The sequence below is a fragment of the Eleutherodactylus coqui genome, chromosome 8, assembly GCF_035609145.1.
Source record: "Eleutherodactylus coqui strain aEleCoq1 chromosome 8, aEleCoq1.hap1, whole genome shotgun sequence".
In the NCBI taxonomy this organism is placed as follows: Eukaryota; Metazoa; Chordata; class Amphibia; order Anura; family Eleutherodactylidae; genus Eleutherodactylus; species Eleutherodactylus coqui.
Window position 1 is genome coordinate 68650863 of NC_089844.1, and position 27847 is coordinate 68678709.

At 38.0% G+C, this 27847-nt stretch overlaps 1 protein-coding gene across 1 annotated transcript in view; it reads left to right on the plus strand.

Annotated features, from left to right (window-relative positions):
* The window catches only part of TTN (titin), a 266817-nt gene that overhangs the window by 163569 nt on the left and 75401 nt on the right, over positions 1-27847 (plus strand). Inside the window, exons 194-239 of the mRNA XM_066577800.1 lie at positions 1617-1743; positions 2397-2539; positions 5850-5973; positions 6053-6319; positions 6511-6608; positions 6723-6891; positions 7000-7266; positions 7352-7621; positions 8549-8827; positions 8923-9331; positions 9445-9569; positions 9677-9943; positions 10449-10718; positions 10806-11108; positions 11200-11502; positions 11585-11772; positions 11941-12055; positions 12163-12447; positions 12527-12678; positions 14158-14305; positions 14527-14704; positions 14801-14922; positions 15168-15455; positions 15949-16245; positions 16337-16523; positions 16642-16757; positions 16854-17153; positions 19401-19700; positions 19826-19931; positions 20026-20222; positions 20305-20610; positions 20699-20977; positions 21059-21358; positions 21445-21747; positions 21855-22229; positions 22353-22655; positions 22765-23064; positions 23152-23448; positions 23560-23844; positions 23948-24241; positions 24336-24635; positions 24722-25030; positions 25111-25301; positions 25500-25929; positions 26467-26775; positions 26864-27012. Of these exons, the coding sequence (XP_066433897.1) occupies positions 1617-1743; positions 2397-2539; positions 5850-5973; positions 6053-6319; positions 6511-6608; positions 6723-6891; positions 7000-7266; positions 7352-7621; positions 8549-8827; positions 8923-9331; positions 9445-9569; positions 9677-9943; positions 10449-10718; positions 10806-11108; positions 11200-11502; positions 11585-11772; positions 11941-12055; positions 12163-12447; positions 12527-12678; positions 14158-14305; positions 14527-14704; positions 14801-14922; positions 15168-15455; positions 15949-16245; positions 16337-16523; positions 16642-16757; positions 16854-17153; positions 19401-19700; positions 19826-19931; positions 20026-20222; positions 20305-20610; positions 20699-20977; positions 21059-21358; positions 21445-21747; positions 21855-22229; positions 22353-22655; positions 22765-23064; positions 23152-23448; positions 23560-23844; positions 23948-24241; positions 24336-24635; positions 24722-25030; positions 25111-25301; positions 25500-25929; positions 26467-26775; positions 26864-27012 (11130 nt within the window). The remainder of the gene's footprint in view (positions 1-1616; positions 1744-2396; positions 2540-5849; positions 5974-6052; positions 6320-6510; positions 6609-6722; positions 6892-6999; positions 7267-7351; positions 7622-8548; positions 8828-8922; positions 9332-9444; positions 9570-9676; positions 9944-10448; positions 10719-10805; positions 11109-11199; positions 11503-11584; positions 11773-11940; positions 12056-12162; positions 12448-12526; positions 12679-14157; positions 14306-14526; positions 14705-14800; positions 14923-15167; positions 15456-15948; positions 16246-16336; positions 16524-16641; positions 16758-16853; positions 17154-19400; positions 19701-19825; positions 19932-20025; positions 20223-20304; positions 20611-20698; positions 20978-21058; positions 21359-21444; positions 21748-21854; positions 22230-22352; positions 22656-22764; positions 23065-23151; positions 23449-23559; positions 23845-23947; positions 24242-24335; positions 24636-24721; positions 25031-25110; positions 25302-25499; positions 25930-26466; positions 26776-26863; positions 27013-27847) is intronic.

The following is a 27847-nucleotide window of genomic DNA, read 5'->3' on the forward strand; positions in this document are numbered from 1 at the left end:
CACATATAGCAGTCTTTACTTCAGCAGTACCCCTGAACTAGTGAAGTATGAAACAGACAAGAAAACAGCAATTTAAGGCTTATTGCCTTCTCAGCCAAACATTTCTGACATCAGAATACAGCCACATACACTGTGGCCAATGGTGGCTGGGAGTACAAAGACAGCCTGTTCTACAGCTTTCTGTAACTCCCATGAACATAAATGGGAGTTACAGAAAAAGCATAATGAAAAATGTTTGGTACTGTGTTAGCCAGTAGAGCAAAGAGCAAGACAAGCCAAGTAATCTTTTAATGGCTAACAAAAATACATGATGTTACCACGAGCTTTCGAACCTGTCAGGATTCTTCCTCAGGCATAATGAAATAGATCCGAAAATGCATGCATATGTATAAACACATACCTATGACAAGGCACAGACATGTATGTGATTAATTGGCACTTCAAAGAATACCACAACCAAAATGGATCAAGACCCGACTCAAAATATGTGACTATAGTGATTGTACCCTCTTAGTCACCAGTAGTCACTGTGGTAAGCCAAGATGGGGTCAGGAGACCCTGGTTCTGGTTATACAGATGTAGTAGTGCCATCCTTGAAGTAGGACATGCTATGTTTCTTGCATAGGTTGCTAGGTGCTGCTATGCTATTTGTATAGAACCACCACTGCCATTCAGTTTCAATCACGGTTCATTACGCAAATAGCTTAGTTGTACCAAACCATGACTCTTTAACTTAATAGCACGTTAATGTAGCATGCATCAGCACTGCTACAATTGTAGGTGTGGGTCTCAGAAAAGCTATCTACATCTATCGGACATTTACAGCATATCCTGTGGATATACCATAAATGTGTGAGATGGGAATGAATAGTACATTTAGCTTTAGTATGTCTGGTAGGAACATAGAGCAAGAAAAATCAAAATTATACCTCCTTATATTCACATCAGGGGATAGGAAAAAAGCATAGCATACCGTAAGATAACCTATTTTGCATATGAAAGATTTGATAAAATTGAAATAGAACAAATCAAAAATTAAAGTGAAGTTTTTGACTAAAAATGTTAAAGGAGATGTCCCGCGCCGAAACGGGTTTTTTTTTTTTTAAACCCCCCCCCCCGTTCGGCGCGAGACAACCCCGATGCAGGGGTTAAAAAACCCACCCGCACAGCGCTTACCTGAATCCCGGCGGTCCGGTGACTTCAATACTTACCGCTGAAGATGGCCGCCGGGATCCTCCGTCTTCGTGGACCGCAGCTCTTCTGTGCGGTCCACTGCCGATTCCAGCCTCCTGATTGGCTGGAATCGGCACGTGACGGGGCGGAGCTACACGGAGCCGCTCTCTGGCACGAGCGGCTCCATAGAAGACTGCTGAAGACCCGGACTGCGCAAGCGCGGCTAATTTGGCCATCGGAGGCCAAAAATTAGTCGGCTCCATGGGAACGAGGACGCTAGCAACGGAGCAGGTAAGTATAAAACTTTTTATAACTTCTGTATGGCTCATAATTAATGCACAATGTACATTACAAAGTGCATTATTATGGCCATACAGAAGTGTATAGACCCACTTGCTGCCTCGGGACAACCCCTTTAACTATAATTAATGTATTTCTTTAAGGATTGTGAAATCAAAGAAGAAGGCAAAAAGCATTTCCTCATTCTTTACAATGTGAATTTGGACCAAGCTGGTGGGGTGGATTTCCAAGCAGCCAATGCAAAATCTAGTGCACATCTAAAAGTGAAAGGTAACGAATTGTTTTAATTAAACATATTTCTTTAAAACCAAATATATCTAAGGTTGTTTAGACGTCATAGAAACCTGCAACCGAATATAATATTGTTATATTATGGTATTGTGGCTATATATTATGTATAGAAAATCCATTTAATTGCTGTGAAGATGTGATGTCATCGATACCATGAGTGTTTGCCTAATAAGTTGTTATGAAACAGGATCATTACAAAGAAAGACTTGCTGTGCTGGCATGTTAACTGCTGATAGTGAGAGCACTATCATTACAATTTTGAAACGTGCCAAGAAATTGATGGACAGCAGCAGATACGGTAGCCAGTTGACACCTGTTCCTGTCCAATAGTAGATTGACTATTTTAGAAGGGGTATGCCAAATGTAGCAAAGCACATAGGGTAGACTGCTGGGTGGACAGATGCTACACACATACTGTATACTGCTGACTCTGTTCAATGTAAGGAAACACCATATGCAAATTGGAGCAGGTCCCACCCCTTAGTAGCTCCTGGAGGCCACAGTCAGGGAAAGTCTTTAAATAGTTTCAGTGCAGCCCTCAGCATTCTGGAGGAAAGCCGCAATGGAAATTGAGGAGTGAAGGGCCTGTGGAGGAGGATTTTAATTCGAAATGTCTTCTTCTGTTGGAAAAGCTCGTGTAATTGGACTGCTAAGACCCTTGAAAGATGTGACTGTAACAGCTGGGGAATCGGCTACCTTCGAGTGTGAACTTTCTTATGAAGGGATCCCTGTAGAGTGGTTCCTCAATGGACAAAAGCTGGAACCAAGTGATAAGGTAAGGAAAACCTTAACAACTTTATATCACAAATATCAGTGAATATTAGCATGTTTTGATGAATCAGATAACATAAAAGAAGGCATTTGAAACTATTTTTTGATAAATACATAGAGTAATAATAATGTTAATAAGCAAAAAATAGTTGAGATATTAGTATTATGGAAGGTTTGGTTTATTTTGCTAACACTAATTTTGAATCTGTACAGATTTGTGTTCTTTTGGTATTTTGTATCTATGATAATATTCAGTAGGTTCAGCAGCATTTCTTTAGTAGATTAGTTTTTCATTCACTCGATGTCTGTGGTAAAGTATTGTGCATATATGGGGATTACCAGGCTTAAAATTCCATTTCAGGCAATTGACAGCATAACTTTGTGTCCAGATTTGCACTCCAAGTGCTTTCTCACCTGCTATTTTTATCCCAGCTTCAAGTGCTCCTTTTACATGTCAGCATACCAGAGCACTAAGTAATTTATTAACATCATTCTGTTCAGACTGCATTAATTAACAACTATTAAAACAATTTTCAAATTAGGAATATTATGTTGCAGGGCATCATTTTACATAGCTTTGGCAGTCAATGGCATACGTATCAGTAGATGTGATATTAAACATCTTGGACCTTTAGGCTTACAATTAATTTTTACACTTTATTATTACAACTATAACTACTATAAGGATTTTGCTTACACGATTTCCAATAAAACATAATTTTTTATAGGATTGAACATTTGCTGTTTACAGGACAGAGAAAAAATACTCATTACTGAATAGTTTATGATAAATACTATACATAGATTGATAGATAGAGATCATATTTTTAGACTATAATTCGCACCTGACTATGAAACATACCCCAGGTTTAGACAAGAAGAGGAAGAAACAGGGAAAGATATTTCATACTAATTAACCCCTTAAGGACCAGGCTTTTTTGTACCTTAAAAACCAGGCACTTTTTATGGATTTTACCCACGTGGTGGTTTTACTGTCCTATTTTTTTCCTTCAGCTACAAAAATTAATTTTGCTGTTTTTTTTCTGTGACATATAGGGCTATATTTTTACATCATTCTTCTCTGACTTTTTTTTTGTTTTTTACTTTTATTTGGGGTAAAAAGGTAAAAAAAATGATTTTTTTAAAACATTTAGAGTTGTTTTTTAAATGAGTAAATTTACACTAAAATAAAGTATGGGAAAGGTTCCTCATTTTGTTTCAGACATTTTGATATATAATATGTATAGTCTTGAATTACAGGGCGCATATGGCGACGGCTTTGGTTGACTTTGGGTCATTTTCTTTTTTAAGTTTAAAAAAAAAATGTATTCTTATTTTCATAACTGTTTTTTTTACCATCTATGACCCTCATGATTTTAAAAAATAACCTCTGGGGAACATTCACAATGTCTTTTTTTTCCACTTTTCCCCTGTAGCTGGGGAATCCATAGGAACCCCAGTTACAGGGGAAAGCATTCCCTGTAGTGACAATAGTCACTGGCAGAGCTGATCAGAGTCTGTTAGAATCCTGCACTTCTGCTGTGACAGGAGACTCCCGGTGGTTACGTGATCACTGGCTCACGTAGCGGAAGTTATACTTCCTTTCTTTGTATTCTAGGGTAGGAGCAAGAGGGGTAACAAGCCACAGTCCACTATTGTAGGGGTATTTAGTGTACTTTTTTGATGTGCAAATTCGTATTAAAATCTGCACATTACTTTATTTGTTGCAGATTTTCACCATGGTTCTCACATGCCGCTGTGAAAATCCATAGCTTTTCTGTGACAAATAGCACTTTCTATGGATTTGAAAATAAACAGCATGCTGTGGATTTTTTCATTGTGCGTTAATGGTCTCTGTTAAAACCCCATTCACTCACGTTATACTCTTACATGTTGCAGAAATTTGGTGCATAGTCTGCAGCTGAATTTTCGCAACAATTTTGCTATGTGTGACCATTATAATGGATGTGTCCTTTGCTATGCTATATACACACCAAGAGTCCTGCTATAAACACACACAACTCTGCCAAAAAAACAATTGTTGCAGTAGGTGTTAAAACCTTCCTTTCATGTTCTCTTGCTAACTCGGTATGACTCCTCCCACACATCTGATTGGTCACAGGATTGTGATTTCAGAAAGGTCCTTAACACACCAGGAACTTCTCTGTTACTAAACTCTGCTGAACTCCAGAGAATGTACTTGATGGGGAACTTTATTGTACAGTACACTTTTTTAGCAAGATTTATAAAACTTTATAAAATTTCTATATTGAGTGAAATGGAAAAAAATTGCAATTCTGCCATACTTCTGAGGGAAGAGTCTTGTTTTAACGGTGTACACAGAGTGCTGAAAAAAATGACTTGATTGCTTTATTCTATGCTTCAGTATGATAACAAATGTATGTTGTTTTTTTGCTGTACTACTTTTAGAAAATATAATATCTTTGGAAAATATAAGTTTTCTGACAACCATAACTTTATAATTTTTCCATTAATATTGCCGCGTGATGGCTCATTTTTTGTGGGACATTCTGTTCTTTCTGTTGGTACCATTTTAACTTTTAGTACCATATGAATTTTTGATCATTTTTGATCTTGGAGACGGAATAATTAATAAAGCGCAATTCTAGTGTTGTGTATTGTTTTTTTCTAGACGATCACCATGCAGGATAAATAATGCATTAATTTGTTAGATTGAAATTTTACATATGCAGCGATCCTAAAAAGTTTTTCTTTGTTTTAATTTTTTTATTAGAAATTTGGGGAAAGGGTTCTTTTTTACTTTTGTTACCTTTTATTTTTTTTATAATTGATAAAACTTTTTTCCCTCATTTTCTAGTCCCCATACAGAACTTGAACTTGCGATTGTATCGCTCATACAGTACATAGCTCATGCATTATACTGCATTTTGACAGGCAGTCTATCAAGATATGCCTTGGGCATAACTTGATAGGAAATCAGTCATGACAGCCTTCAGAAGGTGCAAGGCTGCTATGGCAACTGAATGGCATTTTATTGTGTGGGAGGTCATTCGGGGGCCATAAAAAAAATAAATAAGGGCATTTAAAGGGACAACAGCCACGACCAGAGTTCATGCTTATCGTGGCTGTTGCTGGTGGGTGTCAGATGTCAGACATATAGCAACCTATGTGTATGTCACTCCATACCAATCCCACATGCCCAGGATAAAATTGTCTGCGCATCTGTTTGTGTGTGTGCTTATTATAAAACTCTAGAGTGAGAAAGAAGAGAAGGGTTCTATGTTTTCTTTTTAATATGTAGTCTCATAATGAAAAATTATTTGTATTGGTAGATTGTTACTCGTGCTGAAGGAAGAGTTCACACTATCACACTCAGAGGTGTGCAGTTACCCGATGCTGGAGAAATAACACTCACTGCAAAAGACTTCAAGACACAGGCCAACTTGATTGTTAAAGGTAAAGTAAAGACTTTCCTTGAGTCTGTTGCCAGACATAACTACAAAGCACACCTACCAACCACTGTTCAATCTTTTAGAACCTCCAGTTGAATTTACCAAACCTCTTGAGGACCAAACAGTAGAAGAGGAAGCCACTGCAGTTCTTGAGTGTGAAGTTTCCAGGGAAAATGCTGAGGTTAATTGGTTTAGGAATGGCCAAGAAATCCACAAGACCAAGAAATATGACATTATTGCTGATGGCAGAGTCAGAAAACTTATCATTCATGGCTGCACACTGGATGATGCACGGACATATACCTGTGATGCCAAGGGTTTCAAGACATCTGCATTCTTAAACGTAGAACGTAAGTTGCTGTGTATAAACATTTAATGGCATGGGTTTACATTTATTCAAATAGTCTGGTAGTTATTTCATATTGAAATGACCTATTTCAATTAGAAGCTCAGGACATATTATTACAATTATGGTCTTACTTGACCAAGGCAAAATGATATTTATATTTTGTAATGACCCAAATTGAATTTGTTAACACAGCTCCATTTGTGGAATTCTCCAAACCCCTTTCTGACCTTGAGGTTAAAGAGAAAGAAAATGCTCGTTTTGAGTGTGAAATTTCTCGTGAAAGTGCCAAGGTACCTTCTGTTACTGTAATTAATAATTAATCTTTAAATATTGCAAGTGTTGTCCAGACATTAAGTTGATTCTGTTTTCTTTCCTTCACCAACTTTGATAATTTTACTCTAAAGGTCCGTTGGTTCAAAGATGGAATTGAAATTCGAAAGGGCAAGAAATATGATATCATTTCTAAAGGAGTGACACGTGCCTTAGTTGTGAGCAAATGCGTATTTGATGATGAAGCAGAGTATGTCTGTGAGTCAAAAATGGCTAGAACCTCTGGACTGCTTACAGTCATTGGTAAGCAATTAATACATACCATAATCACACAAAACAATATGAAATTGTAACATACTTCATATAGCAACATTCATTCTTATAATCTGTGCTTTTCTTACATATTTGCAGAAGAAGCAGCTATTTTTACCAAACATCTCCCTAATATTGAAGCGTGTGAATCAGAATCTGTCAAACTGGTTTGTGAGGTGTCAAAGGCCAGTGCTGATGTTGCTTGGTTTAAAGGAGACACTGAGTTACCAGATGGTGGAAGATATGAGCATATTGCTGAGGGCAGAAAAAGAATTTTGATCATTCATAATATTAACTTGGATGATGCTGGAGAATACAACTGTAGATTGCCAAGTTCACGAACAACAGGAAAACTTGGAATAAAAGGTAAGAAATGTCTTTAGGTTATATGAAATAAATTATGCCATAGTTAATAGTGCATCATGTGATCTCATATTTTCTCCATTTTCAGAACTTGCTGCTGAGTTTATTTCTAGACCACAGAACATTGAGGTACTAGAAGGCGATAAAGCAGAATTTGTGTGCTCTGTTTCCAAAGAAGCCTTTGAAGTCCAATGGGTTAGGAATGATGTCATCCTTCAGCCTGGTGATAAATATGATATTCTTTCTGATGGCAAGAGGAGAATTCTTGTTGTTAAAGATGCAGTGCCAAAGGAAGATGAAGGAGCCTATGCTGCCATGATTGGACAATCCAGAGCAGCAGCAGAACTGACAGTGATTGGTAAGTTGGAAGGCATGAAAAAGTACAGTTATTGTGTACAGTTTTGGGCACAGGTACTCAGAAAGGACATATCAGAGCTTGAGCTGGTACAAAGACAGGCAACTTAAGTAATAAACGGAACGGGTGGACTACAATACCCAGAAATTGGGATTATTTAGTTTAGAAAAAAGATGGCTAAAGGGCGACCAAATAACCGTACATAAATATATCACAGGACAATACAGACATCTTTCCAATCATCAGTTTACACCCAGGACTGTGACTGTAACTAGGGGGCATCCTCTACGTCTAGAGGAAGGAGGGTTTCTATACTGACATAGAGGGGGATTCTTTACTGTAACAGCAGTGAGACTATGGAACTCTCTGCCTGAGGATGTGGTGATGCCAAATTCAATAGGAGTTCAAGAGGGGCCTGGACGTCTTTCTTAAGTGATATAATATTATGTTCTATAATCTTTAATAACTTGAAAAGGGTTGTAGATCCAGGGATTATTCCGATTGCCAGAATGGAGTCAGGAAGGATTTTCTTTCCCCCTAAATGGAGAAATTTGGCTTCTACCTCATTAGGTTTTTTTGTCTTCCTCTAGATCAACATTGGGGGTTAATAAGCTAAACTAGAAGGACATATTTTTTTCTGCCTTACATACTATGTTACTATGCAAAAGTAAACATCTAATAGGAAATCTATTAGAGAAGGGTTACCAGTTACAGTGCATTCTACAACACACTCTTTACCTAAAACTATATTTTTCTGTACCAAACTCGAATTCCAAATATTCAACACTAAAATCATTAATGCAATTTAAATGGTATGAAATCAAATGCCATAGGTATTTGCCATGCACATTCACTTGAAAATATATGCTGCTAATATATATATATTATAATAAAGCTAGGGTAATTATTATTGGATTATTTATTTTGCAGAGAGACTCAGGATCATAACTCCTGTTAAGGACCAACAAGTTAAAGAAGGACAAGAACTTGTCTTTAACTGTGAAGTCAACACAGAAGGGGCCAAAGCCAAATGGTTCAAGAATGATGAAGCAATATTTGATAGTCCCAAATATGTCATGGTACACAAAGATTTAGTTTATACTCTTCGAATAAGAGAAGCTCAACTTGATGACCAAGCCACTTACACAGTACAACTCAATAACCACAGAGGTGAACATGTGAAGTCTTCTGGAAACTTAACTGTTTCAGGTAAATGTTTGTGAGCATGATTTCAGTTACAATTCATCTTCCACTTCCCTACATCAGATTGCAATGACTCAATGTTTTTTAATCTTCTATTTTAGAAGAGGATTTGAGGATCGTTGAGCCTATTGAAGATATTGAGACCATGGAGAAGAAATCAGTCACTTTCTGTTGCAAAGTCAATCGTCCAAATGCAACAGTCATGTGGATGAAGAATGGTCAAGAAGTTGCTTTAGACAGAAGAATATTGTACAAAGTTGATAAATTCAAACATTCTTTGATTATCAAAGACTGTGGCTTTGTCGATGAAGGTGAATACACTGTCATTGCTGGACAAGACAGGGCAGTAGCAGAACTTTTGATTACAGAAGCTCCAGCAGATTTTGTACAGCATCTACAAGACCAAACTGTTATTGAATTTGAGGATGCAGTTTTCACTTGCCAGCTCTCCAAGGAGAAAGCAGCAGTGAAATGGTATAGAAATGGTCGGGAACTTAGAGAAAACAAAAAGTAAGAATATTGTGCATTTCATATTAATATTTCAACTACTTATTATTATATTAATATTTTCAGAACCTAACTTGTCGGGCCTTTGATTTGTATATTTCCATTTTTTTCTTAAGATACCAATTTGAGAAAGATGGAAGCCTCCACAGGCTTATCATTAAAGACTGCAGACCAGAAGATGAGTGTGAATATTCCTGCGGTATTGATGAGAGGAAGTCCAGAGCTAGACTTTTTGTTGAAGGTATTGCACACATGAATTCATTTTTAATCCAAATTTTTCCAAAAAGTCCAATGTCCATGTTGCATTTATCTAATTCTAAATTACACTTTTGCTTCATTTTTATTTAGAAATTCCAATTGAGATTATTAGGCCACCACTTGATGTCTTTGAGGCTCCTGGCACAGATGTCATCTTTGAGGCTGAGCTAAACAAAGATAGAGTTGAAGTAAAATGGTTGAGAAATAACATGATCATTGTCCAGGGAGACAAACATCAAATGATGAGTGAAGGAAAAGTTCACAGAATGCAAGTGTGTGAAATCAGACCCCGTGATCAGGGTGAATACAGATTTATTGCCAAAGATAAAGAAGCAAGAGCAAAACTTGAGTTAGCAGGTACAGTAATTTTTAACAGATGCACCCTATAAAAGAAATGTTATTTTAACTATTAATTAACTTTATTATCCTTTACTTGTACCTAAGTTATTAACATGTTTATTTACAGCTTTAGGGCTTAGTCACATGGGCGCATCGGCGCTCGTTCATGGGCGCCGATGCGTCCGTGTGACTGAGCCCTTACTGCAGGAAGAAGACGGCCGTACTTCAGGACGGACGACTCCCTGCAGCGCCGAAGAAAGAACACATGACCGGCAATGATGCCGGTCACATGTTCTTTCTTCCGGCACTGCAGAGAGACGTCCATCTTGAAGTGCATCCGTCTTCTTCTTGCAGTCACACGGGCGCTAATGCGCCCGTGTGTCTAAGCCCTTAGACTTAATGATCAAAAAGTAATAAATAATTTAACTTAATGAAAATATTAAATTATTTATCTAAAAATTGTGCTTAATGAAGCAGAAATAGGTATACGTTTACTGTATTTACTACATTGTGCCATCCACAGCTATACCAAAGATCAAGACAGCAGACCAGAACATTGTGATTGATGCTGGGAAGCCACTTACAATGTCTGTACCATATGATGCTTATCCAAAAGCAGACGCTGAATGGCGTAAGGACGATGAAACTTTGCCTGAGGTGTATGTTGATACTACCGCAAATACCACAAGCTTCAGAATTCCTGAAACAAAGAAGGCTGATAAAGGGCGCTATAAAATCATACTACAAAATAAGCATGGCAAGGCAGAGGCATTTATTAATTTAGATGTAATTGGTAAGTTATGTTTGAATATCAACAGAAATTACTTTTTTAACTAAGCTTTTAATTTCAAACTTTAAAAATATTTAACTACAATTCCAGATGTTCCCGGACCTGTTAGAAATCTTGAAGTTGTTGACACATTTGATGGAGAAGTCAGCCTGGCTTGGGAAGAACCACAGAGTGATGGTGGCAGTAAAATCACTGGCTATATCGTTGAAAGAAGAGATATTAAGCGCAAGACTTGGGTTCTTGTCACTGACCATGCAGATAGCTGTGAATATACAGTTACCGGACTCCAGAAGGGAGGTGTGGAATATCTCTTCCGTGTCAGTGCAAAGAATAGAGTAGGTGCTGGAGAACCAGTAGAAACAGATAAGCCTGTTGAAGCAAAGAGTAAATATGGTAAGCACAAAACAACAGTTATGCATGACAGATAGTTCATATTGTCTTATAGATTATGATGGCCTTAATCAAAATTATTATTTTTTAACAGATGTTCCAGGACCTCCTTTGAATGTAGATGTTTGCAATGTCAATCGCTTTGGTGCATCACTGACCTGGGAAACACCAGAGTATGATGGTGGATCTGAAATAACAGCATATATTATTGAACTGCGTGACAGAGCTTCAATCAAATGGGACACTGCTATGATTACCAAACCAGATGAGCTGGGAGCTACTCTTAATGATGTTGTGGAGAACAAAGAATACATTTTCCGAGTTAGAGCTGAAAATCAAGCTGGAGTTGGCAAACCAAGTGCTGCAACACGTGCTGTAAAGATCAGAGATCCCATTGGTATGCACATACTCATAGTTGATGTAACTTTAACCAAAAATTTACAGGTCCAAGAGAACTAACAGTTTGTGCATTTTTCTAGACAAACCAAGCCCTCCTATCAACCTTACTCATTCTAATCAAACCAAGGAATCTGTTCAGCTTGCATGGGAACCTCCTCTGGAAGATGGAGGAAGTCCAATATTAGGCTATATTATTGAAAGATGTGAAGAAGGCACAGACAAGTGGATTCGTTGTAACGTTAGACTTGCACCTGATCTTACATACAAGGTGTGTTCATAAATGTATTCTTAAAAAAATAGTCACCCTGTAAGTGCATGCAAGTCATTTTTAAAGGTTACCATAACTAATATTGGGGTTAGGCAATTATACCAAAGAGTTTTAAGAAAATGGGAGTTTTAAATCTCTGTCTGTAATCTCCTTCATTTTTGATACTAGGTCACTGGCTTGAAACCTGGGGCAAACTATTACTATAGAGTCTCTGCAGAGAATGCTGGTGGCATATCAGATCCAACTGAGAGCCTAGGACCACTCACTGCAGATGATCCTCACTGTGAGTATATGAATTGCTTTCCAAAATTTTAACTTCAAACATGGATAATAACAAATTAATGAATTTGTAAGCGGACTATATAATTTTCCTATTTTTTTTTTCTTTAGCACCACCTACCATGGATTTAAGAGCTTTCAAAGATGGCCTTGAAGTGATTGTTCCTGAGCCTCTTAAAATACATGTTCCCATCACTGGCTACCCAATTCCTACTGCTGTATGGTCAGTGAATGATACAGTCTTGGAAAGTAATGAACGCATCAAGATAGATACAACTGCAACTTTTGCAGAGCTTGTTATTTCTCCAAGTGAACGCCCTGACAAAGGAATTTATACATTGGAGCTTCAAAATGCTACGGCATCAGTATCAGGAGAAATTAATGTTAATGTCATCGGTAAGTATTAATTAACTTTATTGTCTAATGACAATCCACAGGATTAGGATTTTATTAATTGTTATAAATGTATTCTTAGCTCGACCAAGTGCTCCAAGAGAGCTGAAGGTTGGAGACCTCACCAGGAACTCTGTTAATCTGTCCTGGGAAGCACCTGAGAATGATGGAGGCAGTCCATTGACTGGATACCTTATAGAGAAACGAGAAGTCAACCGCAAGACTTGGGCTAAGGTGAGTAATAAGATAAAATTCATTTTATTATTGATGATCTCAAAGTAAACAAAATGTAATAGCAATATATGAAAGAATTAGGTTTTAATTAGAGATGAGCGAACGTACTCGTCCGAGCTTGATGCTCGGGCGAATATTAGGGTGTTCGGGATGTTCGTTATTCGTAACGAACACCACACGATGTTCGGATGTTCGGGTTACTTTAACTTTCTTCCCTGAGAAATCTTTTCTATATGCGCTCAATGGGGCCGGCGGCAGCAGCGCCAACCCCATTGAGAACATATAGAAGACAAATCCTTCTTCTCTGCCACAGCTGTAACAGCTGTGACAGAGAAGAACGATGTTTGCCCATTGAATTCAATGGAACCGGCAATACAGCCGACTCCACTGAATGCAATGGGCTGCCGGCGATCGCGGGATGAATTGTCGGAAAGGGGTTAAATATATAAGCCCTTTCCTGCAATTCATCCAGAAATGTGTAAAAATAAAAAATATATATATACTCACGTGGTGCCGGCAGACGGAGTTCAGCGCGGCAGGCTGCAGTTCTCCTGAACTGCTCTGAACAGCTGTGAGTAGTATTCAGCAGCCGGGGATTTAAAATCCCCGCCTGCTGAATAAGATGCCTCTGAATGGTCACAGCCGGACCAATCAGAGGCCAGCCCTCACTCACACCCATTCATGAATTCATGAATGGGTGAGTGAGGGCTGCCTCTGATTGGCTCAGGGGCAGGAGAGCATTAGTTTTAATGCTTTAAAGACATTTTATTTGAAAGGGCACCATGTAAAATGGCTTATAGTACTTTCCTGTCCCGGGGCTGCATATGCATCACTTAAGCCAGCTACACATGGCAGAGCTGGATTACTCATGTGGGTTCCCGCAGCGGATTCCGGCTCTGACTGCAGCTGGCGCCCTTATGTACCTGTTTCTTCTGTACTGCGGATGACCATGGACGCTCACCGTCGGTCATGTGCAGTACAGATTTTTTTGTTTAATGTTTTTTTATCCACACCACCACTAGGCGATAGCGCGGGTACCCGTGGCCTGTCTGCAATGGCAATTGAAACTGTCTGCTGAAGTCAATAGAAGCCATCCACTTGGAGTTCGCACAAAAATAGAGCATGCTGCAATTTTTCCTCTGCTCACGGAAATCGCAATTAGTTTCCAGGAGTGTGAAGGAAAAAGCAATTTTACATAGCATGCTTTGAACAGTATTTGCTGAGGCCCGCCATGGATTCTGCAGCAAAAATCTGTTCATGTGCAGCCGGCCTTACCGAGCAGAATCTGCGCCCCCAGCTGATTCTTGGGGTGGTTTCATTCCAAAAAGCGTTTATTTATTATTTAATCAGTTGATAGTTTTAAGAAACAGATTTGATTGATTACAGTTAACACTTAAAGTAAGACAATATTTTGAAACTGTTCGTATTATTAACCAATAAAGTACATATAGATTTTTTGACGATTTTGTCCTATCTTAGGTCATAGAAAATGTCCTTGACCAGGAATTCACTATCTCTGACCTTATTCAAGGAAGAGAATATCTATTCCGTGTTTCAGCTTGTAATAAATGTGGGCCAGGAGAACCTGCATACATTGATGAACCTATAAACATGTCTGCACCAGCAAGTAAGTTAGAAATTTTATTATATTTTTTGAGAATACAAAAAAGTCTCAAGATACAGATGTAAATATACATAAGCATATCAGCATTTTAATAGAAAACATATTTACAGCATTTTAAGCTTAGCTTTCAGTATTTAAAGGCACAGGAGAGACCAAGCCATTTTGTTAGTACATAGTTTATATTTTTTCAGTATAATACACAATTAATTCTTCTTTTATCAAAGCTGTTCCTGACCCACCTGAAAATGTTAAGTGGCGAGATCCAACTTCTAAGGGCATTTTCCTAACATGGGAACCACCCAAGTATGATGGTGGTTCACGCCTCAAGGGTTACCTGGTAGAGAAATGTCAACGTGGAACTGACAAATGGGAAATTTGTGGTGAACCGGTTATGGAAACTAAGTAAGTTTGTTCTTTGCTTGAAGAAGGCATTACAGAAAAATGGCAGAAACTTATTTATTTTCTCTTTGTAACTTGGAAAATGTAACTTCTTCACAGGTTACAAGTGGATAATCTCACTGAAGGCCAATGGTATGCATACCGTGTGAAAGCACTCAATAGAATTGGTGCCAGTTTACCAAGTAGAGCAACAGATGATATCCTTGCTACAGACCCTAAAGGTATGTGATATTCTGAACACGTATTTATAAAAGTGTAGATAATGAAAGCATAACCAGTGGCTAGGCAGTGCTCAGAGACAGCTGATACAGGATTTTAGCTGTTAGCAATTAAAACAGTGTTCAAAAAGCGATTTACATACTATATTAAGCAGTAGTCAGTGATGTATGTCAGAAAACGACACATCTAGAGCCCACTGATACTTCACTGTGTGTTTCTAATTTATTTCCTCTTTTTTTTAATACAGATCCACCTGAAATTATCCTAGATGTTAAACTGATTGCTGGCATAACAGTGAAAGCAGGAACCAAAATTGAACTACCAGCTACAATAATTGGGAAACCAGAACCTAGGGTTACATGGAACAAAGCTGATGCTCTACTGAGAGTTGATAAGCGAGTTACCATTGAATCCAAACCTGGAAATTCTACAGTTGTAATTACAGAGAGCAAAAGAAGTGACTCTGGAACTTACATTATAGAAGCAGTAAATACTTCTGGCAGAGCTACAGCAGTTGTTGAAGTGAATGTTTTAGGTACGAATTAGATTTTTATTGTTTTAGTTTAATTTAAAAATATCTAAAATAGTAAAATATGCTTAGACCACAGCCTTGTTCACACCGCGCATTTGCCAAATGGATTCAGACATGGATTCTAAGCCACAATCTATGTTGGAACACACACCATTTTAGCATTTAAATCAATGACATGGAAATCTGTGCTGTATCAAAGAAAAAATTAACTGTCATGCCCATTCTTATGTGGGGCATCCACATAGGGATTTGCCCTATCAAATGTGGCTATATTCGAGTGAGGATCGTCAAGCAAATCAGCGATAGAACTCCTAGGCCCAGTATTGGAGTACTACCATGGATTAAGTCTCAGATCCACATTGGAAAAATCCAGTGCAGATCTGACACATTATTAAGCTGTGCGAACGTGTCCGATCTGTGCTTTTCAGATGGATGCTTTTTTTTTGTTATTTGTGTACTACTTATTTCATATAAATACATACTTTTATATACACAGATAAACCTGGTCCTCCGGCTGCATTTGATATTTCTGAGATTACTAATGAATCTTGTGTACTGACCTGGAATCCTCCTCGAGATGATGGCGGCTCAAAGATTACCAACTACATTCTGGAACAAAGAGCAGGAGACAGTGAACTCTGGTACAAACTATCATCAACAATTAAAGAAACGCGATTTAAGGCTACAAAACTTACTCCTCTTAAGGATTATATCTTCAGAGTCAGTGCTGAAAATATGTATGGTATTGGGGAGCCTGTACAATCTAACTCCATGGTTGCAAAGTACTCATTTGGTAAGGCAATACTTTATCTATAAAATTCCAAAGATTTAGTCTGTGCAGTCAATAGTATATTAGAATGTTTATTGATGATTCTGTTTTACAGATCCACCTGGACCACCAACTCGCCTTGAACCTTCCGACATTACAAAAGAGTCGGTGACTTTGTCATGGAATGAGCCAGATGAAGATGGCGGAAGCCCAATAACTGGATATTGGGTTGAAAGACTTGATCCTGAAACTGCAAAATGGATCAGATGCAATAAAACACCAGTTAAAGATCCTACATATAGGTAAGCATGCCATATTAACATTTATACAAAATATTTTACTCTTAATAAACGTATCTGTAAATAACAATAAATCAGTAAGCTGCATTATATGCTTAATGTATATTTTGATAATTAACAGAGTTAAAGGTCTTACGAACAAAAAGAAGTATCAGTTCCGTGTATTAGCAGAAAATCTTGCTGGTCCTGGAAAGCCAAGTAGAGAAACTGAGCCTATCTTAATAAAGGATCCAATTGGTATTTATTTTTATATAATACATGAAGCTAGTATTGCATTAGTAATTATTATAAAAGTGACATTATTCTAAACCTACATTAATTTTTGTTTTATAGATCCACCATGGGCTCCTGGCAAACCAAATGTTAAAGATGTTGCTAAAACATCTGCATTCTTGAACTGGCTGAAACCAGAGCATGATGGTGGCGCCAAGATAGAGTCCTATGTTATTGAGCTGTTGAAGAGTGGAACTGAGGAATGGGTTAGAGTGGCAGATGGCATTCCCACCACAGAACACTTTTTGAAAGGCCTCATGGAAAAGCAGGAGTACTCTTTTAGAGTAAGAGCTGTAAACAAAGCTGGAGAAAGTGAGCCTAGCGAACCAAGTGACCCAGTACTCTGCAAAGAAAGACTAAGTATGTTCTTTTCACTTTTTGTTTCAATACAAATACTAGTCCAAAATAATTTAGAAATTATATGGTGAGCATTCTTGCATTCTAGCTATACACAAACTCACCAATGTAATAAACTCAGTTTAGCTGCTAGTTATATATGCAGCAAGCTACTTACAGATTGTAATTTATTGTAAACTAGCGTACCCGTCGCGCGTTGCCGCGAAGACAGACATACATACATACATTCGTTTTTATATATCTAGATAACAACCAATCACAGCGCAGCTTTCAAGTTACCTCAGCGGTATAATATATAGCAACCAATCACAGCACAGCTTTCATGTTACCTCAGCGGGATAATATATAGCAACCAATCACAGCACAGCTTTCATGTTACCTCAGCAGTATAAGAAATAGCAACCAATCAGAGCACAGCTTTCATTTTACCTCAGCAGTATAAGAAATTGCAACCAATTACAGCACAGCTTTCATTTTACCTCAGCATTCTCAATATCCAGCAATTGTCTTGCGAAACGTTCGGCGGATGCATCATTTTGTAGTTGAACACGCATCCCGTTGCTCGTAATGCCTTTTGCTTTTGTGCTTGAGATGGAAATCAAACGATCTTTGTCTGGGGGGCATAACTGTCGACGGTGCTCGCAGGATAGTTGTACTATGCCAGTAATCTTCCCAGGAGTGTACTCAACAACTTCCCAAAGTTTCATGGCGATTAGATGAATGGTGTAGTAGCGCAAAAAGGACAGAGACATACATTCCTTTTTATATAAATAGAACATCAGGAAGTAAGAGAATTAGATTCCGTACGTAAAATTTGGACGCTAATTATTTTGCGCTTAGAATTGAATAATTGAGTTGGGACCTATTAACTTTTCCTATTTATGACATAATCAATGCTCGTGCCAAATTTCAAGTTTCTATGACATTGGGAAGTGAGAAAATTACATTCCGTACGTAAAATTTGGACGCTAATTCTTTTGCACTTAGAATTGAATAATCGAGTTGGGACCTATTACCTTTTCCTATTTATGACATAATCAATGTGTGTGCCAAATTTCAAGTTTCTATGACATTGGGAAGTGAGAAAATTACATTCCGTACGTAAAATTTGGGCGCAAATTCTTTGGCGCTTAGAATTGAATAATCGAGTTGGGACCTATTAGCTTTTCCTATTTATGACACAATCAATTCTCGTGCCAAATTTCATGTTCCTATGACATTAGGAAGTGATAAAATTAGATTCCATACATAAAATTTGGACGCTAATTCTTTTGCGCTTAGAATTGAATAATCGAGTTGGGACCCATTATATTTTCCTAATTATGACATAATCAATGCTCGTTCCAAATTTCAAGTTTCTATGACATTGGAAAGGGAGAAAATTAGATTCCGTACGTAAAATTTGGACGCTAATTCTTTGGCGCTAAGAATTAAATAATCGAGCTGGGACCCTTAAACGTTTGCTATTTATGACATAATCAATGCCCGTGCCAAATTTCATGTTCCTATGACATTAGGAAGTGAGAAAATTAGTTTCCGTACGTAAAATTTGGACGCTACTTCTTTTGCGCTTAGAATCGAATAATCGAGTTGGGACCCACTATCTTTTCCTAATTATGACATAATCAATGCTCGTTCTAAATTTCAAGTTTCTATGACATTGGGAAGTGAGAGAATTAGATTCCATACGTAAAATTTGGACGCTAATTCTTTGGCGCTTAGAATTGAATAATTGAGTTGGGACCTATTAACTTTTCCTATTTATGACATAATCAATGCTCATGCCAAATTTCAAGTTTCTATGACATTGGGAAGCGAGAAAATTAGATTCCGTACGTAAAATTTGGACTCTAATTCTTTGGCGCTTAGAATTGAATAATCGAGTTGGGACCCATTAACTTTTCCTATTTATGACATAATCAGTGCTCATGCCAAATTTCATGTTTCTACGACATCGCGAAGTGAGAGAATTAGTGGCAGTGATGGAAAGCAAACGATCTACGTGGGGGGGGCGTAACTGTCGACGACGCTCGCACGCGCGCCATTTATCATAGCATAATTGTACTATGCCTATAATCTTCCCAGGAGTGTACTCAACAACTTCCCAAAGTTTCATGGCGATCGGATGAATGGTGTAGTAGCGCATAAAGGACAAACAGACAGACACGCACGCATACATTCAATTTTATATATATAGATTATATGAATAACTGTTATGCTAATGATCTATTTTCTTGTTTATCTTGTTAGATCCTCCTTCTCCACCCCGCTTCCTTGAGGTTATTAATATCAGTAAAAATGTAGCAGATCTTAAATGGACTGTTCCTGAAAGAGATGGAGGCTCTCCAATCACAAACTACATTGTGGAGAAGAGAGATGTTAGACGCAAAGGCTGGCAAACAGTGGACACCACAGTAAAGGAAGTCAAATGTTCTGTAACCCCACTTTCTGAAGGTTCCTTATATGTTTTCCGAGTAGCTGCTGAGAATGCAGTAGGACAGAGTGAATATTGTGAACTGGAAGACTCAGTGTTGGCCAAAGATACATTTAGTAAGTTATTTTTTTAATACAAAATGTCAGAAAAACATTACTTAAAATTTATGTTTATGAGCCATAACAGTCCTAAAATGCTAGTTTTCACAGCAGTTCCATTAACACTTCTATTGTATTTTCAGCTACCCCTGGACCACCATACGCTCTAACAGTGGTTGATGTAACAAAGAGACATGTTGAATTGAAATGGGAAGCACCCAAAAATGATGGAGGAAGGCCCATACAAAGGTAAGTTATAAAATACAGTGAAAAGGTATAGACTATATCATGTTGTGTTGATACGTAAAACTACATTGAAACACTTTTGTATTATTTTAATTAGATATGTTATTGAAAAGAAAGAGAAAATGGCCACACGCTGGGTGAAAGCTGGAAGAACAGCTGGACCAGACTGTCAGTTTAGGGTAACAGACGTTATTGAAGGCACAGAAGTTCAATTCCAGGTTCGTGCAGAAAACGAAGCTGGTGTTGGTCACCCAAGTGAACCTACAGATATGTTGGCAATCGAAGACCCAACAAGTAAGTAAAGACTCAAATAATTAAAAGAAATATCTTTACTTTAGAACTTGAAAATGTTCTTAAATAATTCAAATTGTTTTAGGTCCTCCATCACCTCCTCTTGAGTTACATGTTACTGACGCAAGTAGAAACCACGTCTCTATTGCCTGGAAGCCTCCAGAGAAAACTGGCGGTAGCCCAATTATTGGATATCATATTGAGGCATGCCCAGCAGGCACTGAAAAGTGGATGAGGATAAATTCACGACCAGTGAAAGAACTGAAATACAAAGCTGAAGAAGGCATTATTCCTGATAAAGAATATATCCTTCGTGTTAGGGCTGTCAATGCTATTGGCGCTAGTGATCCATCTGAAATTTCAGAGAATGTGTTTGCTAAAGATCCCGATTGTAAGTATATTGTTCAGATAGTATATCATTGAATACAAAAATAAAAATGGTCATAGAAGATTATATCTATATCTTTTTTTTCTTACAGGTAGCCCAACAATTGATCTAAAAACGCAAGATATTGTTGTTGTAGAAGGAGAAAAACTAACAATCCCTGTGCCATTCAGAGCTGTTCCAGTACCTACTATTAGTTGGCATAAGGATGGCAAAGAAGTAAAAATTGCAGACAGAGTAACATCCAAGAGTGACCACACATCAGCTACTCTAGATGTTTCTAATGTTGTACATGGAGATGCAGGAGTTTATACTATCACACTGGAAAACAAAATAGGATCAACTACAGGATCCATTAATGTTAAAGTCATAGGTATATTCTGCTGATTTTGTAGTGCTAATTAGAGCAAAAAAAACCAAACTTTTTTTCACTGTAAATGTTTATATTTTAAAGGTTTGCCTGGACAATGCAAGGAGATAAAAGCTACAGATGTTACAAAGAATACTTGTAAAGTTTCTTGGGAGCCACCAGAATATGATGGTGGAACCCCAATACTGCATTATGTCCTAGAGCGCAGAGAAGCCGGACGAAGAACTTACACACCAGTGATGTCAGGAGAAAACAAATTAACATGGAATGTTAAAGATCTCATACCTAATGGAGAATACTATTTCAGAGTCAAGGCTGTAAATAAAATAGGTGGAGGGGAATATCTTGAACTCAGAAATCCCATTATTGCAGAGGATGCAAAACGTAAGTTACAGCATGACTATAAATGTTTAACGGTGAATGTTTTTTTTATTTTACTGAATTGTTTTATTTTTAATACTATTTTACAGAACGACCAGATCCACCTGTAGATCTGGACACCCACAATCCTACTTCAAAGTCCATTACTCTGACATGGAAGCCTCCCCAGTTTGATGGTGGATGCAAGATTATAGGATATGTAATTGAGAAGATTCCCAAAGGTGGTGAAAAATGGGAACGATGCAATGACTCTCCAGTTCCTTTACTCACCTACACTGTGAAGGGTTTGGAAGAGGGAAAAGAGTATCAATATCGTGTACGTGCAGAAAATGTTGCTGGACTTAGTGAACCTTCCCGTGTCAGCCCAGGAATTAAGGCTGAAGATCCAATGGGTAAGCAAAAAGTATTCGGAAAAAAACACAAAGTAAAGAACAAACTTTAAAACATTTTAGATTAGATGCATTTCCATTAACACATTGTTATTTTTACTTTTTATCAGATCCTCCAAAAGTCTTCCTTGCAGGCAATTTGCAATCTGGACTAGCTGTCAGACAAGGAGACGAGATTACAGTGGATGCACGTATATCTGGATCACCCTATCCAACTATTACTTGGCTTAGGAATGATGAAGTAATTAGGCCCGAGGAGATAAAGAAAAGAGTGGATAGAGTTGTTCCTCGAAGGAAAAAAGAAGCTGTTGTGGATGAACCTTTCCACCTTTCTTTGCCAGAACGTTTAACTGTTGACAACAGTAGAAATGGAGAATCTGAATTGTCTGTCAGAGATTCCTTACGGGCTGATCATGGCATATTTACAATCAAGGTGGAAAATGACCATGGTGTAGCAAAAGCTTCATGTGAAGTAAATGTATTGGGTAAGAAAAAAAGTATTTGCTCCTCAACTAGGAAAAAGACAAGTCACATTCATACTAGTTAGCCATTTAAGGTATTTTAGTATGGCTGTAAGCAATTATGGTTGTTGTTTTTTTGCTTTTCAGACATACCAGGTCCTCCAGTAAACTTTACTTTTGATGAAGTGAGGAAGAATTCTGTTACATGCCAGTGGGAACCACCTTTGGATGATGGTGGCAGTGAAATCCTAAACTACATATTGGAGAAGAAAGATAATTCAAAAGCTGAAATTGGATGGGTTGTTGTAACATCTACACTAAGGCACTTGAAATATCCAGTCACCAAGCTTATTGAGGACAAAGAATACATCTTCCGTGTTTCAGCTGAAAATAAATTTGGCCAAGGACCACCATGTGTCTCTCAACCTCTTCTTGCTAAAGATCCATTTAGTAAGTATTCTCTGCTCATTTTAAGCATTTTAACATATCTTAAATGTATAACATGAATTTATATTAAAGAAAAGCAGTCATGTAATATGTAAATGTTATAAATTTACAGCTCCACCTGAAGCACCAGAAAAGCCTGACGTTGAAGATGTTACAGCTAACAGTATGATAGTCAAGTGGAAAGAACCCAAAGACAACGGAAGCCCAATATTAGGATACTGGATTGAAAAGCGTGAAATAAACAGCACTCACTGGGCTCGCGTTAACAGAAACCTACTCAATTCCCTTGAAGTGAAAGCTGACGGCCTTTTGGAAGGCCTTACATATATTTTTAGAGTTTGTGCAGAAAATGCAGGAGGAGTGGGAAAGTTCAGTGTTCCTTCTGATCCAAAGACTGCTCAAGATCCAATATGTAAGTAACAAATCATGCAGATTAAAATACGATTTGCGCATCAGAAATAGTTATTTACCATTTTTTATCTTTTTGCCTCAACACTAGTGCTTCCAGGACCACCATTCCCAAGAGTAGTTGACACGAGCTCATCAGCTATTGAATTAGAATGGGATCCTCCTTTATACAATGGTGGTGGAGAAATTGTAGGCTACTTCGTTGATAAACAGCTAATTGCCTCCAAGGAATGGTCTCGCTGCACAGACAGGCCAATTAAAACTCGTCAATATACAGTTAAAGGCATTAGAGAAGGCGCAGATTATAAAGTTCGTGTAAGCGCTGTCAATGCAGCTGGTGAAGGTCCTCCTGGTGTAACAGAACCTATTACAGTCCTTGAGCCACAAGGTATATTTTTGTTTAATTGTATATGTATAATCAATATACAATAAGTATCAACACATTTGCTCTACATTTCCATAAGAGCGTATCATAAATCTTTCTTTTATTTACCTCTAGAACCTCCAATCGTTGAATTAGACGTTTCTGTAAAAGATGGTATTCAGATTTTGGCTGGGCAAGCTCTAAAGATTCCTGCCACTGTTCTTGGACGCCCAGCTCCTAAAATTGAATGGACTATAGAGGATAGTGAACTAAATAAAGAAAAGGCTGTAATAGTTAATGAAGGAAAGTCTTCTCTACTTACTATTGCCAATACAGATAGAAAAGACCATGGGAGATATATTATCACTGCCAGCAATGAAAGTGGTACCAAATCTGCTGCATGCCGAGTTGAGATCTTTGGTAAGGAAATTTTCTTTGGTATATACATTGTTGTAGTAGCACTACTTCGTAGGTTTTGGTAATATAAGCTAAAATATTTTTGACAATATGTTTTGTTTTTCAGATGTTCCTGGGCCAGTAACTGAGCTGAAACCAGTTGTTGTTAATAGAAAGATGGCTCTTCTTAACTGGTCTGATCCAATTGATGATGGTGGAAGCGAAATCACAGGCTTCATAATTGAGAGAAAAGATGCAAAAGCACACATTTGGAGACAGCCAATAGACACTGAACGATCTAAATGTGATATTACAGGTCTTCTGGAGGGACAAGAATATATGTTCCGTGTCATTTGCAAGAATAAATATGGTTGTGGTCCTCCTGTTGACCTTGGACCAATTCTTGCAGTTGATCCCCAAGGTAAATATAAAAAGTACAAGTAATGTTAAACTGCACTCTTTTTTTCCTTCAAATCAAATTTGATATACTAACATTGTAATATTTTCCTCGATAGCCCCTCCTGGTTCACCTGAAAGATTTACCTACACTGAGAGAACTAAGTCAAGTGTAACACTTGATTGGAAACCTCCACGTAATGATGGTGGCAGCCCTGTTATAGGGTATATAATTGAAAAGAGACGGCATGATGCAACTGAGTTTGAGAGATGCAATAAGAGACTCTGCCCAGACACATCATTTCTAGTAGAGAACCTTGCAGAACTGCACATGTATGAGTTCCGTGCTAAGGCTGTCAATGACATAGGAGAAAGTGAGCCCTCCTTACCCCTCAATGTGGTCATTCAGGATGATGAAGGTATTTTATAGACACAAAGACACTTCCATTTACATTTTCCAATTAATTTGGCAGCGTCTCTAATTTATTTCCTGTATCTTTTTTAGTTCCACCCACTATCACACTTCGCTTAGCTGTTAGAGGTGACACAATTAGAGTTAAGGCAGGAGAGCCTGTGAACATCCCAGCTGAAGTAACTGGTCTGCCACTTCCAAAGATAGAATGGGCCAAAAATGAAGTTGTAATTGAAAAAGCAACACCAACCTTGAAGATTGAAAAACAAGAAGTATCAAGAAGCGAAGCTAAGACAGAAGTCATCATGCCAAGTGCACAGAGAAGTGACAAGGGAGCCTACACAATTACAGCTTCCAACCGTCTTGGTTCCGTTAACCGCACTGTGAATGTTGAAGTATTTGGTATGTATTTAATTGGTTCTTCATAGTCATTTTTATATTGTTTCCCAAATTTGAGTTACTAACTACTTTGTTCTAAACAGATCGTCCTTCACCTCCAAGAAATCTTACTGTTACTGACATCAAAGCTGAATCCTGTTACTTGATATGGGATGCACCTCAAGACAATGGTGGAAGTGAGATTACAAATTATATAATTGACAAACGAGACGCAAGCAAGAAGAAGGCTGAATGGGAAGAAGTATCCAACATTGTAGTTGATAGGAGATATGGGGTAATTTTTCCTATTAAGCTTAGAATATGATAAATACAGCTCCTAATTTTTAGAATAACATTTGCATAACACCATATCAGTTATAATGAATGTAACATTCATATAATTCATGTACTCTGAATCAAAGATTATATTAATGTTTGAATGTGGGAGTTAATCATACATATGACTAAATACCCCTTTTATTGCTTCTTTTAGGTGTGGAACCTTATAACTAATGGAGAATATCAATTTAGAGTTAGAGCAGTTAACAAATATGGCATTAGTGATGACTGTTTGTCAGACAAGGTTGTAATAAAGGATCCATTTGGGCTTCCTGGTGCTCCTAAAAAACCCAAAGTTTCTGACTGCACCAGATCCTCAATGCTGGTGTCCTGGGAGCCTCCACTGGACAATGGTGGATCTCCAATTACTGGCTATTGGCTTGAAAAGCGAGAAGTTGACGGTGTATATTGGGGTCGTGTGAACAGAGCTCCAGTCACAAAACCAGCTGTGAAAGGCCTGGAATTCAATGTATTGCGTTTGATTGAAGGAGTGGATTACCAGTTCCGGGTTATGGCTATAAATGCAGCTGGAATAGGCCCGCCCAGTGAGCCTTCAGACCCTGCTAAGGCTGTAGACCCAATCTGTGAGTATAAATTGCTTAGGTATAAGACTTGTTAGTGAATTTTTTCTTACACAACACAATCCACAAAATATGCAAATAGACATGGTAAAAACAAGGCTAGTGAACCCCACAGAGAGGGTAGATGTACTAACTCCTTTTTCAGTGTCATTATCAAATACATTAGGTTACAAAAAAGGAGGGCATGATGGTGGAGTGCACTTCTAGAGGGCAGCATAGGATCCCCAAGTTCTGTTGACAACTCACCTGTAACTTATGTTACTCAACAAAATAAAGATGTAGTCCCCCCCCACACACGCACACTTCCCTATGATTTGCAGGGCAGGAACTAAAGAATAGAGTAAGATCTTCAAAACGTACCAGAATAAATAAGACTATTATTGTAAAGCAATAGACAGAGTCATGTCATTGAAATATCTTTAGAGACCAAATTGTTTGATAACCAAGTTAGTTAGTTTCCATCTTCTATTTGGGATGATTACATTACTTTAAGCAGCACATAGATGTAAATTTATAAGAAATTTGTGTCTATTTCAACAGATGTCCCTGGCGCTCCATCATGCCCAGAGGTGAAAGATAAAACCAAGTCAAGTGTTACTCTCGCCTGGAAGAAACCAGACAAAGATGGTGGCAGTCCAATCAAGGGCTACATTGTTGAAATGCAGGAAGAAGGCACTTCAGACTGGAAAAAGGTCAACGAACCTGACAAACTTTTCCCTACCTGCGATTGTGTAGTTCCAAATCTTCAAGAGCTCAAGAAATACAGATTCAGAGTTAAAGCAGTTAATGCTGCTGGCGAATCTGAGCCAAGTATGGGAACTGGAGAAATACCAGTAAAAGAAATACAAGGTAAAATATTACTATGTGTCAATAATCCAGCGCATTATTTTTCCTCTCTAAGAATAAAAGTAAACATTTGCTGAATTACTCTTTACAGAGGAGCCTGATGTCTCCATTGACTTGAAATCACAAGACTTTTTGAACGTTCGTGCTGGATCACCAATCAAGATTTCAGCTGTAATTAGTGGCCGCCCTGTGCCTAAAACATCATGGGAATTTGAAGGAGCAGCAAAGACTGAGACAAAGGTAAGTAACAAACTGCAGATGTTTACATTTTCTACATGTTTGTCTTGTATAGATGCTGTTCTATCTGTGCAAATTTAATGTCCATATCATTAAAGTAGTCCTTAACTTTAAAGGAAATGTGTCATCAGAAAATAAGCTATTGAACAAATCTGATTATGTTAAACATATTTTCCAGATTTTTTTTTTTATCAATGTCACAATCTATAGTTAAAAAAATTTCAAGATCCTTCAGTTTTCACACTGACCAATAAGCTTAAAGGGGTTTTCCAGGGAGAATAGTATTGATGACCTATCCTCAGGATAGGTCATCAATAGTTGATCGGCTGGGGTCTGTTGTTCGGGACCCCTACTGATCAGCTTGAGCGGGCGCATGCTGTCATTGCTGCAAATATACAGAGGTCAGAGCAGAAGCAGGGGAAGTCTGTGTGCTGAGCTCCGTGTAGTGGCCGATGCTTGTATCTGCATACACGGCTCTTGTGGATTTCAATGAGAGCTGTGCTTGCAGCTACAAGTGCCGGCCACTACACAGAGGTCGGCGCAGAGACTTCCACTCCAACCTCTGTGTATTTGCAGCACTGACAGCATGCGCCTGCTCAGCTGATTGGTCAGAACCTCGAGCGATCGACCCCAGCAGATCAACTATTGATGACCTATCCTACGGATAAGTCATCAATAGTATTCTCCCTGGAAAACCCCTTTAATGATAGTCTGACACTTCCTGTTCTATACAGAAATCTTTTCAGTAGTCATCTCATTATCATCATAGGCTGGTTTACAATGAAAGATAATATTTGCACAGATTTAGCAATGTTTAACTTGACACTTAACAAGTTAA